Source organism: Schistocerca piceifrons, chromosome 2, assembly GCF_021461385.2.
Source record: "Schistocerca piceifrons isolate TAMUIC-IGC-003096 chromosome 2, iqSchPice1.1, whole genome shotgun sequence".
NCBI classification, from domain to species: Eukaryota; Metazoa; Arthropoda; class Insecta; order Orthoptera; family Acrididae; genus Schistocerca; species Schistocerca piceifrons.
The window spans coordinates 417,113,193-417,129,454 of record NC_060139.1 but is presented as its reverse complement, the minus strand read 5'-3'; the positions used below and the strand labels follow the sequence as shown (position 1 = coordinate 417,129,454).

At 44.8% G+C, this 16,262-nt stretch overlaps 1 protein-coding gene across 1 annotated transcript in view; it reads right to left on the bottom strand.

Moving 5' to 3' along the window:
• Window positions 1–2,030: 2,030 nt before the first annotated feature.
• The window catches only part of LOC124777244, an 82,215-nt gene continuing 67,983 nt past the window's right edge, over window positions 2,031–16,262 (bottom strand). Inside the window, exon 6 of the mRNA XM_047252571.1 lies at window positions 2,031–2,339. Within this exon, the coding sequence (XP_047108527.1) occupies window positions 2,176–2,339 (164 nt within the window). The 3' untranslated portion in view covers window positions 2,031–2,175. The remainder of the gene's footprint in view (window positions 2,340–16,262) is intronic.

Sequence of the window (16,262 nt, the reverse complement as noted above, 5' to 3'; positions counted from 1 at the left end):
GCTCCATCGCAGTCTTTAACACTGGTAGCATGCCGCGACAGCGTGGACGTGAACCGTATGTGCAGTTGACAGACTTTGAGCGAGGGCGTATAGTGAGCATGCGGGAGGCCGGGTGGACGTACCGCCGAATTGCTCAACACGTGGGGCGTGAGGTCTCCGCAGTACATCGATGTTGTCGCCAGTGGTCGGCGGAAGGTGCACGTGCCCTTCGACCTGGGACCGGACTGCAGCGACGCACGGATGCACGCCAAGACCGTAGGATCCTACGCAGTGCCGTAGGGAACCGCACCGCCACTTCCCAGCAAATTAGGAACACTGATGCTCCTGGGGTATCGGCGAGGACCATTCGCAAACGTCTCCATGAAGCTGGGCTACGGTCCCGCACACCGTTAGGCCGTCTTCCGCTCACGCCCCAACATGGTGCAGCCCGCCTCCAGTGGTGTCGCGACAGGCGTGAATGGAGGGACGAATGGAGACGTGTCGTCTTCAGCGATGAGAGTCGCTTCTGCCTTGGTGCCAATGATGGTCGTATGCGTGTTTGGCGCCGTGCAGGTGAGCGCCACAATCAGGACTGCATACGACCGAGGCACACAGGGCCAACACCCGGCATCATGGTGTGGGGAGCGATCTCCTACACTGGCCGTACACCACTGGTGATCGTCGAGGGGACACTGAATAGTGCACGGTACATCCAAACCGTCATCGAACCCATCGTTCTACCATTCCTAGACCGGCAAGGGAACTTGCTATTCCAACAGGACAATGCACGTCCGCATGTATCCCGTGTCACCCAACGTGCTCTAGAAGGTGTAAGTCAACTACCCTGGCCAGCAAGATCTCCGGATCTGTCCCCCATTGAACATGTTTGGGACTGGATGAAGCGTCGTCTCACGCGGTCTGCACGTCCAGCACGAACGCTGGTCCAACTGAGGCGCCAGGTGGAAATGGCATGGCAAGCCGTTCCACAGGACTACATCCAGCATCTCCACGATCGTCTCCTTGGGAGAATAGCAGCCTGCATTGCTGCGAAAGGTGGATATACACTGTACTAGTGCCGACATTGTGCATGCTCTGTTGCCTGTGTCTATGTGCCTGTGGTTCTGTCAGTGTGATCATGTGATGTATCTGACCCCAGGAATGTGTCAATAAAGTTTCCCCTTCCTGGGACAATGAATTCACGGTGTTCTTATTTCAATTTCCAGGAGTGTATATGAGAAACAGTAGTGGACCTAAGATAACGGCACTTGGTTGTATTAGGCACCACCTGTTGCGACGCCAGCTCGAAGCTATCGATAGTGAAACATTAAATGAACCGCCATAGTTTACTGATTTCTCTTCCTCGTTTCGCTTGTAGCGAGTTTGTTGATTTTTTCCATTACTCTCTACGTCCAACCAGCCGAGTTAGACAGTGATTTAGGCATACAGGTATTAGTCAACGGAATCCATTCGCACATGCAGCTACAGTTGGTACAGTTAGTAAGTAAAATTTGGTGGTACTTCATCCACTAAAGTAAATACTTAGCGCCTACAGATGAGAAGAGTCGTAGACTAAAAAAAAATTAAGTCTAATACAAATATGTTGGGCCAGTCTTTAAGGCTTGGAAATAATCTGCTCCAGGGCATCACGGTCGACCAGTACGTTATAGACGCAAAAACATGCTACCATAGTCTTAATTATACGACCTTAATACCAGCCAATAAATAATATACAAAAAAAATCGGAGAACTTTCGTCATTTCCATAACTGGAATTTATTTACTCATCTTCTGTCAAGCACCGACGAAAAATTAAAGTAATGACTTAAATGGATCCAAGATTTTAAATTTCAAAATATTTGTCTTCAAAGACTACGATTGCTATAGTACATATTCAGCGAACTTTCTTCTGAACACAGAGCCTTAAGCGTGTAACTCACAGTACTATTATCAATAGACGTTATATTCAGATTAAATGTCACCGACACAGCAAAACATTATCTGGTATTCATTATTTCAGTTTGAGGTTGATATTTTAAAACTGAAAAACTAAGATAATAAAGACGTAATAAGGTGTATTCTATCTACACTGAACATTTCATTCTCACAAATATTTATATCGCGTTACATAAATCATCGACGTCGTCCACTGCGGCTACTGTGCTTGCACAGAGCTGCGGTCTGTCTTGGGGCCTACGGCTCACTCGGGCAGTATTTCACAAACGAAGAGCAGCTTCATATCGCAGCGAACGTCGCTGTAGCCTTTCACAGACAGGGCCAAGCAGTTCTCTTCTGCGCCACCGTCGTTGTTATTCGGCTGATCCGGCGCCCACAGCTGGAACTCCATGTCACCTAGGTGCCTTCCTGTAAACAGAGCGCAAAGATTCATAGACTGGGTCACGTTTAACATGGGTAATGTGAACTGTTCATTTTACTGATGAAATTTTATAGCTTCTCGGAGAGTGGCAGTCGATGGATGGCATAAAGCATCATTCGAAATCGTGCTAAATGCTTTCTCCGATAATTATTTTGAACAATTAATTCAGGAGCTCACTCGAAGTGTGTATCGTTGCGAAAACGTCCTTACCCTCTGAGCAGTAAATAATCTTGAGCAAATAGGGACCATCATGATGGATACATGGATTAGCCCCGACCACAAGGTCGTTGTATTGCTACTGAATACCGTAACATCCAAATCCACCAAAAATAAAAGTAAAATGTACGTGTTTTAAAAAGTCGATAAAAATTCGTTTGACTCCTTCCTGACAAACAGTATCCACTTCTTTCAAACCATGTATGGGAGATAGGGTTTACATTCAAAGAAATAGTCTTGGCGGCAGTTTGGAAATTTATACCAAATAAATAGATCTCCTATGGTACACAAAAGAGGTCAGAACACTGTTGCAGAAGCAACGATTAAAAGCATGTCAAAGTCAAAACTACACAAAATCTCCTATTGGAAATACCTTACTGAAGTTCGGAATGTAGTGCGGACTTTAATGCGAGATGTTTTCAATAGCTTCTACAGCGAAGCACTGTGTCGAAGTCTGACATAAAATCAAGACGTTTCGGTCATGTGTAAAGTACACCAGCGGTAAGACACGATCAACACATTCATTGCGGTGTACTAATGGTAATACTACCGATGACGGGGCTACTAATTTACTAAACACGGTTTTCGGAAATTCCTTTATCAAAGCAGACGAACCAAGTAATTCTGAAACCGAATCAAGAACAGCAGCCAAGACGAATAGCTTAGATGAAGATGTCCTCAGTGTAGTGAAGCAGCTTAAATCACTTAACAAAGGTAATTCTTCTGGCCCAGATGCTATACCAACTAAGTCTTTTTGTAAGAGTATGCTGACACAACAGATCCAAACTTTGCTGTCATATACTCGTACAGCCTCTCTCTCGACGGAAGATTCGTATCTGAAGTCAGGAAAGTAGCACAGATCACACCAATACCCAAATAGGGGTAATCCGATGAATTACAGACCAATATCACAGACGTTTATTTGCAGTAGGATTTTGGAAAATATACCGTATTCAAACATTATGAATTATCTGCAAGAAAATGATCAATTGACATATAGCACGCACGGATTCAGAAAGAAACAGTAATGTGAAACGCAACTAGCTCTTTATTTGCACGAAACAATAAGTGTTATCAGCTTGGGATCTCAAGCTGATTCCATATTTTTGGATTACCAGAAGGCTTTTGATGATGTTCCACACAAGAGGTTTGTAATGAAATTGCGTTCCTGTGGAGTATAGTGCCAGTTGTGTGACTGCATTCGTGATTTCCTGTCAGGGAGGTCACAGTTCATAGTAATCGACGGGAAGTCATCGAGTAAAACAGAAGTGACGTCTGGCGTTTTCCAGGGAAGTGTTGTAGGCGCTGCTGTTCCTAACCTACATATAAACGATTTAGGAGACTAGCTAAACACTCTTAGTTTGTTTGCGGCTGATGCTGACGTTTACCTCCTAGTAAAGTAATTAGGAGATCAATATCAATTCCAAAATGATTTAGACACGAGATCTGTATGGTGGGAAAAGTATCAATTCACTCTAAATATCGAGAAGTGTGATTACTAAAAAGAATCCGTCAAATTTTGGTTACACGGTAAATCAGTCAATTCTAAAAGCCTTACATTCAGCTAAATACTTAGTAATTACGAACTACTTAAAGTGAAAAGAACAAACAGAAAATGTGGTGGGGAAAGCGAACCATAGACTGCGTTTTATTGGCAGGACACTTAGAAGTTGTAACAGACCTACTAAAGAGACTGCCTACACTAAACTTGTCTGTCCTGTCACAGGGTACTGGTGACCGATATGGGATCTTTACAGGATAGAACTGACAGAGGACATCGAAGAAGTCCAAAGATCAGGAGCTCGTTATGTAGGAGCACGGAGTGTCATAGACATAACAGTCATCCCCTTTGGCGATAAACAGAAAAAAACAATGGGTTTTATGATTGCAGACTAATACCGTTTATCCATTCGACTGAAACACAGTTAACACAAATGCAGTAAATTCCATGTAAGGAAAACTAGACCTGTAATGAATTTTACATTTAAAGTATATTAGGAAGGAAAAGACACAAACATAGAACTCGGAGAACTATCAAATTATCGTATGAAAATGTTATCACTCCTTGTTGGTTTTACTCCTACCCGCACACCCAATGCCGACTTATGCGTATCCACATTATCACATGATTCCATCGATAAGCAGACGAGTCGCTCGTAGGTCATGGGCACTTGGCATGAAAAAGTTTTAATATTTCTATCAAATTATCGTATGAAAATGTTATCACTCCTTGTTGGTTTTACTCCTACCCGCACACCCAATGCCGACTTATGCGTATCCACATTATCACATGATTCCATCGATAAGCAGACGAGTCGCTCGTAGGTCATGGGCACTTGGCATGAAAAAGTTTTAATATTTCTTGATCCTAACAGGACATTTACGATGTGCTTTAAAAAAAGAGACACCTGCTGCTCTTTGCAAAGGTATATCTTTATCGTGCTCAACAAAGATGTTCGGTGACACCAAGGATGATGCCGAACTGAGGGTTTGGGGCGGGGGGGGGGGGGGGCGTTGGTCTTCGACAGACTCGTTGCTTTTTCATTCATGCGTGTATCAAAGTCGCATCGCCCCCTGATCGCACCACATGAGGACTAAAGAAGTATAGCCAACTTTGTTGCTTCGCATCACCTTCGAATTTCGTCGAACGCTTTTGAGCGGTCCATAGTGGATCCACCGTGCGCACCAGCACAAAAATTGTGTTGATGCTACACTCCAAAGTAGTGCGACCACATTCAGTGGAGTGTGTGGCTCACATTGTCCTTAGAGGAGGCAAAAAAGAAGTAATGAAATTCGTTGCCAGTGGGCATTAATTAAATCAATGGGTAAAGTCGAAAATTTGTGCCGTAGGGGGATTCAAACCGGGGCCTCCTGCTTACTAGGCAGAAACTCTGACCACAATGGTATGGAAATGAGCCTTTGGCATCAATGGCCGGGAGGCCCCTTACTGGGCAGGTCACGCTGCCTTGGTGCAGGTCTTATTACATTCGACGCCACGTTGGGCGACCTGCGCGCCGGATGGGGATGAAATGGTGATGAAGACAACACCCAGTCCCTGAGCGGAGAAAATCCCCGACCCAGCCGGGAATCGAACTCAGGCCTCTTAGGACGACAGTCAGTCACGCTGACCATTCAGCTATAGTGGCGGACACCACAGTGGTCATTGCACCTGACTGCGCGGAGTACCCCAGTGGGCGTCCCATCGGATCCAAATTCTCAACTCTTATCCGTACACCACTAATTCAGAGCCCCTTGCCCATTAACCCCATTAGTCGCGGCGTTTCGCCGGTCCCCGTAAGAGTTCGAGCGTGGTGTGCATCATCACTGATCATAGGCCGCTCTCGTTGTAAGTATGGATCTGGTGTTTGTTCTTTCGGACATGTATAACCGACACCATGTTGATCCTGCACCCACTAAGAATCAAGACACAAAGGAATTAACGACAGTAGCTCCTTCGAGGAGGGTTAAATCATCTGGGTGAGGGGGGGGGGGGGATTAGGGGGCGGCCGGCATTGTAAAAGATTGTAAAGAAGGTCGTCGTTTCCATTTTCGAAATGTATTGGAATGAACGCCAAAGAGTAGGGGGTGGCTCCATTGACCAAATTAATGCAACTTCCAGAGGCGGAACGGCGGTGAGTGTGTGTGAAATGTTTTCCTCGGCTACCCATAAGAAAACCGCGTAATTTCAACGCTTGGCGCCGTGGTTCTGACCTCCTTAGCAAAGGCGTCATAAGATGAGGTGAAATGTGTGTAAGAAGGAGTGTGACGACCTTCCCATCGTTTGACATGTCCACGGTGGCGTTGGACAGAATTGTGGTGAAATATGGTGGCAGTGGGATACCATTAATGTATCTTACAACTCCCAAGAATGTCTTATTGTGTGTGTGTGTGTGTGTGTGTGTGTGTGTGTGTGTGTGTGTGTGTGTGTGTGTGTGTTTGTGTGTGTCGACACCGTGCTGTTCGAACCGTCGCAAACCCGAGGGTGACGTCGCATGTTTCCACGCTTTTCGTCCTTACAGAGGAAAGTTGTAGGCAAATTTCAAACTTATGTGTTGCAATGGGAGACAATTACACGATTTCGTAAAACTGACCAATTCTGTTGGGCAGCGTACTTTACTGCCTTTTAATCTGGATATCACACTCTAGACCGTCTGCAATCAGTCTCAAAACGTAGTTTAACAATATTTTAATAAAATCATTGAAGTCACTGCATGCACAACCTCACGTACTACGAATCGCGACTGTGGCGCACACAGTAGCTCACTTGGCTCCAGCACGCAGGAACGCCCCTTTTCTAATTGGTTTATTCCAGTGATAGCCAGTGACACCTTCAATCAAAATCTTTTCGTGTTTCATTCAATTACACGGCGCAGTTCGGCCCTGTTGGTCTATCATCAGACTCAAATCGTTTTAATAGATAATTTATTTCCGCTCTTGAGTGTGGTGAAATGTATGTTCTTGTTAAGAGAGGAATAGATGTTTTGTATTATTCAAACAGCTGCGGAAAACAATGAGAGAACTGTGAAAAAACAGTGAAACACTTACTGAGCAATCATGGGGAAATACTTTTATCATTCCACGCCAGCAGACGTTGGTTTGTCCTTTCTGTCATCACTCGTCACTGAAGGCGTATATTCGTGTATAGATCTTAAAAACGTTTCACAATTATAGTTTAACATCGTATAGCCAAATATGAGTTTATCACAAAGTGTCAGGTATCTGAGTATTAAATAAATAATTATGTGCAAGGAATATATACAAAAAACCTTTTTAAAATTATTAAATCAAATATGGCTACCGAAATCTGTGTTTTTATTTTAGCATATGTTGAGTCATTTTGATTTTATGGAGGTATAAAGTTAAACTACGCTAGTCAAGTATTTCTAAAATGTACAAGCAAATGTGCACCATGAGTGACGTGATATCCGATTACAGATAAGAGATTGATGTATGATGGCTTGAGAAGGTTAAAAATATTCTTTCCTGATTGTTCGCCAAGCTGTTCACTGTTTGTGATTCTTCAATTTCTCCAGGCGTATTTTATGACGAAATAAATCTCGGGTGAACAGCACAAAAGAATGGCCGGCCAAGGTGACTGAGCGGTTCTAGGCGCTATAGTCCGGAACAGCGCGATTTCTACTGTCGTAGGTTCGAATCCTGCCTCGGGCATGGATGTGTGTGGTCTCCTTAGGTTAGCTAGGTTTAAGTCATTCTAAGTTCTAGGGGACTGATGACTTCAGAAGTTAAGTCCCATGGTGCTCAGAGCCATTTGAACCACTTGAACAAAAGAATGGCTTGTTCAAAACTCTTGTACACAGAGCTCGCACCATCTCCGGCAGGGACAGTCTCCAACAAGAATTGGACCATCTGAAGACCGTGTTTCGGAGGAACGGTTACAAGGAAGGGAAAATTTGGAAGGCTGTACGTCCCACACCTGCAGCACCAGTGGAAACTGAGGATGAACCTCAGGACGAGGCAGCCTTGGCTATTATTCCGTTTTATGGGGCCTTATCCGAAAGACTGGACGCATTTTACGTAAACACCAAGTGAAAACCATCTTCCGTCCTCGAAGCAAAACGACGAGCCTTCTTGGTAGTGTCAAGGACAACCTTGGTCTACGTAAATCAGGGGTTTATCAGATACCTTGCCAATGCGGTAGTATATACATAGGGCAGACCATTCGTACCATTGAGGACCGATGCCGAGAACATCAAAGGCACACTAGACTGCAGTAGCCCAGTATGTCGGCAATCGCTGAGCATTGCCTGTCGGAACTCCACAGCGAGGATTATGACCAAACCAAAGTCCTGACACAGACTTCCAAATACTGGGACTGTGTAATCAAAGAAGCCATAGAGATCAGAGTAAAGGAGCCACAACTAAATCGTGACAGCGGTTACATCCTTAGAAAGGCGTGGGAACCCGCGATCACCCGGATTAAGAAGAAAAAGGATATTTCCCAGAGTTTACCGAATTCGAGGGACGAGGGAAGAATAACGAGAGCGGTGCCAGCAGACCCTCCTGAACGAGAAGACCTAGGACGCAGCGCTTAGACGGCGGGAGAACGGACGCTGTACCTGGACCGCTCGCGGGGCGCGGACAGCACCAACTCATAGGAAGCGCCTGAGGGAGTGGAGGGAGAGGGATTGTCCTGTACAGGGTGTTACAAAAAGGTACGGCCAAACTTTCAGGAAACATTCCTCACACACAAATAAAGACAAGATATTAAGTGAACATATGTCCGGAAACGCTTAATTTCCATGTTAGAGCTCATTTTAGTTTCGTCAGTATGTACTGTACTTCCTCGATTCACCTCCATGATTTCATACGGGATACTGTACCGGCGCTGCTAGAACATGTGCCTTTACAAGTACTACACAACATGTGGTTCATGCACGTTGGAGCTCCTGGACATTTCAGTCGAAGTGTTCGTACGCTTCTCAACAACAGATTCGGTGACCGATGGATTGGTAGAGGCGGACCAATTCCATGGCCTCCACGCTCTCCTGACCTCAACCCTCTTGACTTTCATTTATGGGGGCATTTGAAAGCTCTTCTCTACGCAACCCCGGTACCAAATGTAGAGACTCTTCGTGCTCGTATTGTTGACGGCTGTGATACAATACGCCATTCTCCAGGGCTGCATCAACGCATCAGGGATTCCATGCGATGGAGGGTGGATGCATGTATCCTCGCTAACGGAGGACATTTTGAACATTTCCTGTAACAAAGTGTTTGAAGTCACGCTGGTACGTTCTGTTGCTGTGTGTTTCCATTCCATGATTAATGTGATTTGAAGAGAAGTAATAAAATGAGCTCTAACTTGGAAAGTAAGCGTTTCCGGACACATGTCCACATAGCATATTTTCTTCCTTTGTGTGTGAGGAATGTGTCCTGAAAATTTGGCCGTAACTTTTTGTAACACCCTGTATATTACATGGCGCCGTCCAACTGCCGGTCAGTACATCAGCGCACCTGATGATGGCAACGTGCTCGATTGCCGAAATATTGTGTCCTGTGCCCACTCATACCAGGCTGTTCACGCGAGATTTATTTCGTCTGTTCACAGTTTCTTTCTACATCTACCTCTACATCATACTCCACAAGCCACCTAATGGTGTGTGGCGGAGGATACTTTCGGTACCACTGTATGATCCCTCCAACCCTGTTCCACTCGTGAATGGTGCGTGGGAAGAATGATTGTCAGTAAGCTTCTGTAAGGCTCTAATTTCTCAAATTTTCTCCATGTGGTCAATACGCGTGATGTATGTGGGCTGAAAATACTATGTTGTGTGACTCCTCCTGAAAAGTGCTATCCCGAAATTTCAATATTAAATCTCTCCGTGTTGCACAACGTCTCTCTTCTCTATCTCCTCTATCAGTCCTCCCTGCTAGGAATCCCACATAGATCAACGATACTCAAGAATAGGGCGAACAAACGCCTTATGAGCCACTTCTTTCGTCGATGAGTTACATTCCCTTAAGATTCTTCCGATAAATCTGAGTCTTGTGTCTGCCTTTCCCACTATCTGTTTTATATGGTCATTCCACTTAAGGTCGCTCTGGGTAGTTACACCTAGACTTTTATGGCAGACGCTGTCTCCAGCTGTTTGTCATCAACAGTGTAGTGTAGAGTAGTGGATTTATTTTCCTGTATGTGCGCAATATGTTACATTCATTTACGTTCAGAGTCAACTGCCAGAGTCTGCACCATTCATCAATTCTCTCCTGGCCGTTCTGCAAATTCATACTACCTTCTGGCGTTACTACTTTGGTACAAACAACTGCATCATCTGTGAATAGCCTTAAAGAGCATCCGACGCTTTCTACTAGGTCATTTACATGCATTGTGAACAGCAACGGTCCTATCACACTTCCCTGTGGTACACCGGATATTACCTTTACATCTGTCGATTAATTTCCGCTAAGAGCGACGTGTTGAGTTCTACCTGCAAGAAAATCTTGAATCCTATCGCAGGTCTGTTCCGATATTCCGTAAGCTCGTATTTGTTTCATTAAACGGCAATGCAGGACGGTGTCAAATGCTTTATTAAAATCAAGGAACACGGCATCAGCCTGAGCGCCGTTGTCCACTGCGCTGTGGATCTCATGGAGGAACAGAACTACCTGAGTTTCGTAGGATCTCTGTTTGCGGAATTCATGTTGATTTTTATAGAGGGGCTGTTCATTTTCCAAGAACGTCATAATTCTTGAGCATAAAACATGGACCATAATTCTACAACAGATTGACGGCAACTACATAGGTCTGTAATTGTGTGGACCTGTTTTACGGCCTTTCTTAAAAACGGGAACGACCTGCGCTTTTTTCCAGTCGTTAGGCACCTTACGTTGCTCAAGCGATCTACGATAAATTACTGCTAGAAGAGGAGCAAGTTCTTTCGCATAATCTTTATAGAATCTTATAGGTATCTCATCTGGTCCTGAAGCCTTTCCAATACTAAGCTATTGTATGCTTTTCAATTCCGCCATCGGTTATCTCAATATCTGCCATTTTGATGTTCTCACGACGATTGAATGGAGGGACAGTGTTACGATCTTCCTCGGTGAAACAACTTCGGAAGACCGAATTCAGTATTTCGGCCTTCTCTCTGTTATCTTCCGTTTTGGTGCTGGTGTGGTCACTGAGAGAATGAATAGATGATTTTGACCCACTTACTGATATTACATACCAACAAAATCTCTTAGGGTTTTTACTCAGGTCGGTTGACAACGTTGTACTTTCAAAATCGTTGAATGCTTCTCTCATTGTTCTCCTTACGCTCATTTTCGCTTCTTTCAGCTTTTGTTTGTCAGCTAGATTTTTACTTCTCTTGTATTTGAGATGAAGTTTGTTTACGTAGGGCTTTTCTAATATGGCTATTAGACCATGGTGGATCTTTCCCATCCCTTAAAACCTTACTCGGAACATACTTGTCTGGGGCATTTTGAACGATGCCTTTGAATTTTTTCCATTTGTTCTCCACATCTTCGGCCTCATCGCCGAATATATGATGCTGAGTGCTGAGATATTCTGAAATTTGTATCCCGTCACCCTTGCTGAGCAAATATATCTTCCTACCTTTCTTATCATTCCTTGTAGGACCCGTCGTCATAGATGCTGTCACAGCCTTATGATCACTGATACCTTCCTCTATGGTAACAGATTTGATAAGTTGGTTCTCTAACTATCCGCTCAAGGTAATTTTCGGACAAGACATTCAGAACAATGCCACATGATTCCCTGTCTCTGGCACAAGTTTGGATGTCATAACCCTCCCAATCTGTACCTGGCAGGTTCAAGTCACCATGTATTACAACAGCATGATCAGGAAAATTACTAATTATATGATGCAAGTTCTGTCTGAAGCGTTCTTCAACTACAGGTCCTGAACCAGGTGGTTTATAAAAGCATCCGATCACCATTCTTTGATACTCAATTTCACCCAGATTAATTCACATTCGGAATCCGTGATAACCTCGCTAGATTTTATCTAATTTCTTACTGTAATAAAAACGCCGCCACCATAGGACCTCGTTGTCATTGACTTCTAGCTTCAACCAGCTTTCTGTTCCCAATACTATCTGTGAATTATAACCTTCAATAATTCTGGGACCTTTCCTTGGATGCTCCTGCAGTTTACTAAAATCATATTAATTTTTTCTATCTCTGATCTGCGAGGACCAAGATTCTCTGGGGTCACTGGGGCTGATTTAACGGGAAAATCGTGTTTGCTCCCAAGCGAGGGGTCCTCTAACCTAAAAAAGGCCCCATGTGCACGCCACACATACTCCGCTACCCCAGTAGCCACTTTCTGCGTGTACTGCACTCCTGGCCTAGGGGAACCCTACAATTCTACACCCTAGAGCGGATATCGAGAAATTCGCATCCGATACCGTCGCAGAGCCGTCTGAGCCTCTGGTTTAGACCTTCTAATTTGCTCCATACCAGAGAACCGCGATCAAACCTGGGTACGATGCTACGAATAGAAGCTTAGCCTACACATCGCGCGCGTAGCTAGTTGCCTTCACCAAATCAGATAGCCGCCTAAAGAAGCCGAGGATGACCTCAGAACCCAAGCGGCAGGCGTCATTCGTGCCGACATGCGCCACTATATGCAGCTGGTTGCACCCAGTGCGCTCGATAGCCGCCGGCAGGTTCAAATGGCTCTGAGCACTATGGGACTTAACTTCTGAGGTCATCAGTCCCCTAGAACGTAGAACTACTTAAACCTAACTAACCTAAGGACTTCACACACATCCATGCCAAAGGCAGGATTCGAACCTGCGAACCTAGCGGTCGCGCGGCTCCAGACTGTAGCGCCTAGAACCGCTCGGACACACCGGCCGGCGCCGCCGGCAGGACCTCCTCCACATCACGGATGAGACCTCTCGGCAAACATACCGCATGCACACGGGAATTCTTTCTCGCCTTGCCTGCTATCTCCCTGAGGGGCTCCATCACCCCCCTAACATTGGATCTCCCAATGACTAACAAACCCACCCTCTGTATTTGACTGGGCAGGAAAATCGACCTCTGGCCCAACAGGGGAAGCATATCTTGCTGACTCAGAGTTATCATCAACACTGGGAAGTACCTCGTACCTGTTCCTAAGACGTAGGGAGCCAACCGCACAGCCTGCTCCGTCTTTCGTCTTCCGCCCAGTGACACGCGAAGCCACCACTGTCTGCTACCGACTGTGGAGTGAAGAGGGACCGGTCAGATGTTGCGTATCGGAAGCCACAGTGACGTCCGGGCCACCAGGGGATTCCAGTGACACCAAAGGTGTCGTCGTAGGTCTCGTCAGCACAACTTCGAGCATTAGCTAGAAGCTTGTCGACGGTAGTCAACGCAGCTTCCAGCTGTTTACTGACAGCAGCCAACTTCCTTGTATCCGTTCACAACCAGCACAGTCCCTAGCCACATGGTACTGTGTATAAAATAGATATAGTGTCTCAAATGGCGCTACTTAATTTGAAGATATACCAAAGGAGAATAAAGTTACACTAAAAATTAGTGCGCAGATTTCTTACTGAACTCTGAAACCGCAAGCTATTAAACAGAAATAAACTTCTCCACACTTTAAATTTACTCTAGGACGCCGCCCTACACAAGGATATTCAGCAAAAACAAAAACTACTATTAATTTTCTAATCACTATTCTACACAGTAAAATACACATGTACAGTTCACTTATTTGCAGATGGACGTGAACAAAAAACAAAGACTAAATTAATTTACAGATTATCACAAAAGTGCTGCTGCTGCTGCTATGCTCAGCTTCTCATCTCATTTTGCAGAGTTCATTCGCTAAATACATAATATAACACGAACATACATTTCACCTTATTAAAAAGCAGAACTAAAGTACGTACACTATGTGATCAAAAGTATCCGAGATCCCCAAAAACATACGTTTTTCATATTAGGTGAATTGTGCTGACACATAATGCCAGGTGCTCAATATCAGCGACGTCGGTAGTCATTAGACATAGTGAGAGAGCAGAATGGGGCGCTCCCCGGAACTCACGGATTTCGAAAGTTGTCAGGTGATTGGGTGTCACCTATGTCATACGTCTGTACGCGAGCTTTCCACACTCCTAAACATCCATAGGCCCACTGCTTCCGGACACGAACAGCACTAAAGCGTACAGGCCGATCTCGTCTGTTGACTGATAGAGATCGCCGAAGTTGAAGAGGGTCGTAATGTGTAATAGGCAAACATTTATCCAGAACATCGCACAGGAATTCCATACTGCATCAGGATCCACTGCAAGTACTATGACAGTATGGCGGGAGATGAGAAAATTTGGATTTCCTGGTCGAGCGGCTTCTCATAAGCCACACATCACTCCGGTAAATGCCAAACGACGCCTCGCTTGGTGTAAGGGGTGTAAACGTGGAAACAGTGGAAAAACGTTGTGGGGAGTGACGAATCAGAGTATACGATGTGGCGATCCGATGGCAGGGTGTGGGTATGGCGAATGCCCAGTGAAAGTCATCTGCCAGCGTGTGGTGTTATGGTGTGGTCGTGTTTTTCATGGAGGGGGCTTGCATCGTTTATTGTTTTGCGTAGAATTATCACCGCAAAGCCCTACATTGATGTTTTAACCCTCTTCTCGCTTCCCTCTGTTGAAGAGCAATTCTGGGATGGTGACTGCATCTTTCAACACGATAGAGTACCTGTTCATAATACACTGCCTGTGGCGGAGTGGTTACACGACTTACATCCCTGTAATGGACTGGCCTGCACAGAGTCCTGACCTGAATCTTACAGAACACCTTTGGGAAGTTTTGGAACGCCGACTTTGTGCCAGGCATCACCAACCGGCATTGACATCTCTCCTCAATGCTGCACTATGTGAAGAATGGGCTGCCATTCGCCAAGAAACCTTCCAGCTCTTTACTGAACGTATGCCTGCGAGAGTAGAAGCTGTCATCAAGGATAAGGGTGGGCCACACCGTATTGAATTCGAGCATTACCGATGGAGGGCACCACGAACTTGTAAGTCATTGTCAGCCAGGTGTCCGGGTACCTTTGGTCACATAGTGTATGAAGACGATCTGCACATAAAGATGGACCCATAGGGTCCGAAATTAATCGTGCAATTAAATAAAGTAAGAAAGTAAATTATTTTAAAGGTGTTTTTATTCTTGTTTCCTGTGTGCTGAGTAAGACATTTCATAGCTGCAAAACAGGATAAATTTATACAAAAAACATCACATATGCGTTTCACGCCACACCCCGCTTTATTCTAAATGGTCATCTTTAGGCGAAATCGAAAATCGATCGACGGTAAGTAGAAGCGTGCAGCCGCCCAATTCAAAAATGTCTAATAGCCAGAGATGACGCTAAAAGGCACATCCTGTACCAAGACAAGCATGCTGAGTCCCTTCAGCGACCATCTGTTACAAGCACAGGCAATAGTATGTGAAAGGAACTTTACAACGCTTTGCGCAATTACTATCTCTTTTCTGTTTTTCAATGTACGTTACTCATTTATTGTCACACAAAGTTATTTCACACGCTCAACATTCTAGCTGTTCAGAAGCCTAGATTCGTTCTTCTCCACACATGTTAAAGTAGTAAGCGAACTGCAAAATGTTTTTAACTATTGTAAAATTTGTGTTTTCAGAAAATTTCTGTATCTTCAAAACTATGAAATACATTGAAGTGAAACTGGTATGGCACTATTATTGCTGTAGATATCTGCACATTACAAGATTTTATTAATGTTGGTTCACGGAAACGGTTAATATTGAAATCACCATGGGGCAAATGATTTAGCCTCTCGCTACATGCCCGCATGCTGCAACACGCAATAGGAGGCATTGTCCAGTGTGGGAACCAGCCACCTGGGACCTCTCCATACAGCGTACATAGGGCCCCCAAACTGCCTAAAACTGAACTTCACTTTACTACGCTGCAGAGGATGTAGTTGGGGGGTGCAAAGTGTCCCAAGATACTATGGCCCAGAGCACCGACATTTGTAAATCCCACTCTAACGAAGGACAAATTACAGCTGCGATGTTTCCAATGAAAGTTATATTTTTCGTCAGTCTGACTGGTTTGATAAATCGTGCCAACCTCTGTTTTCCCCTACAGTTTTACCGTCTACAAATCCATCAAATACCACGGGAGTTATTCCTTGACGCACAGATTGTCGCACAGATGACAAAATGGTAGATATCGAAA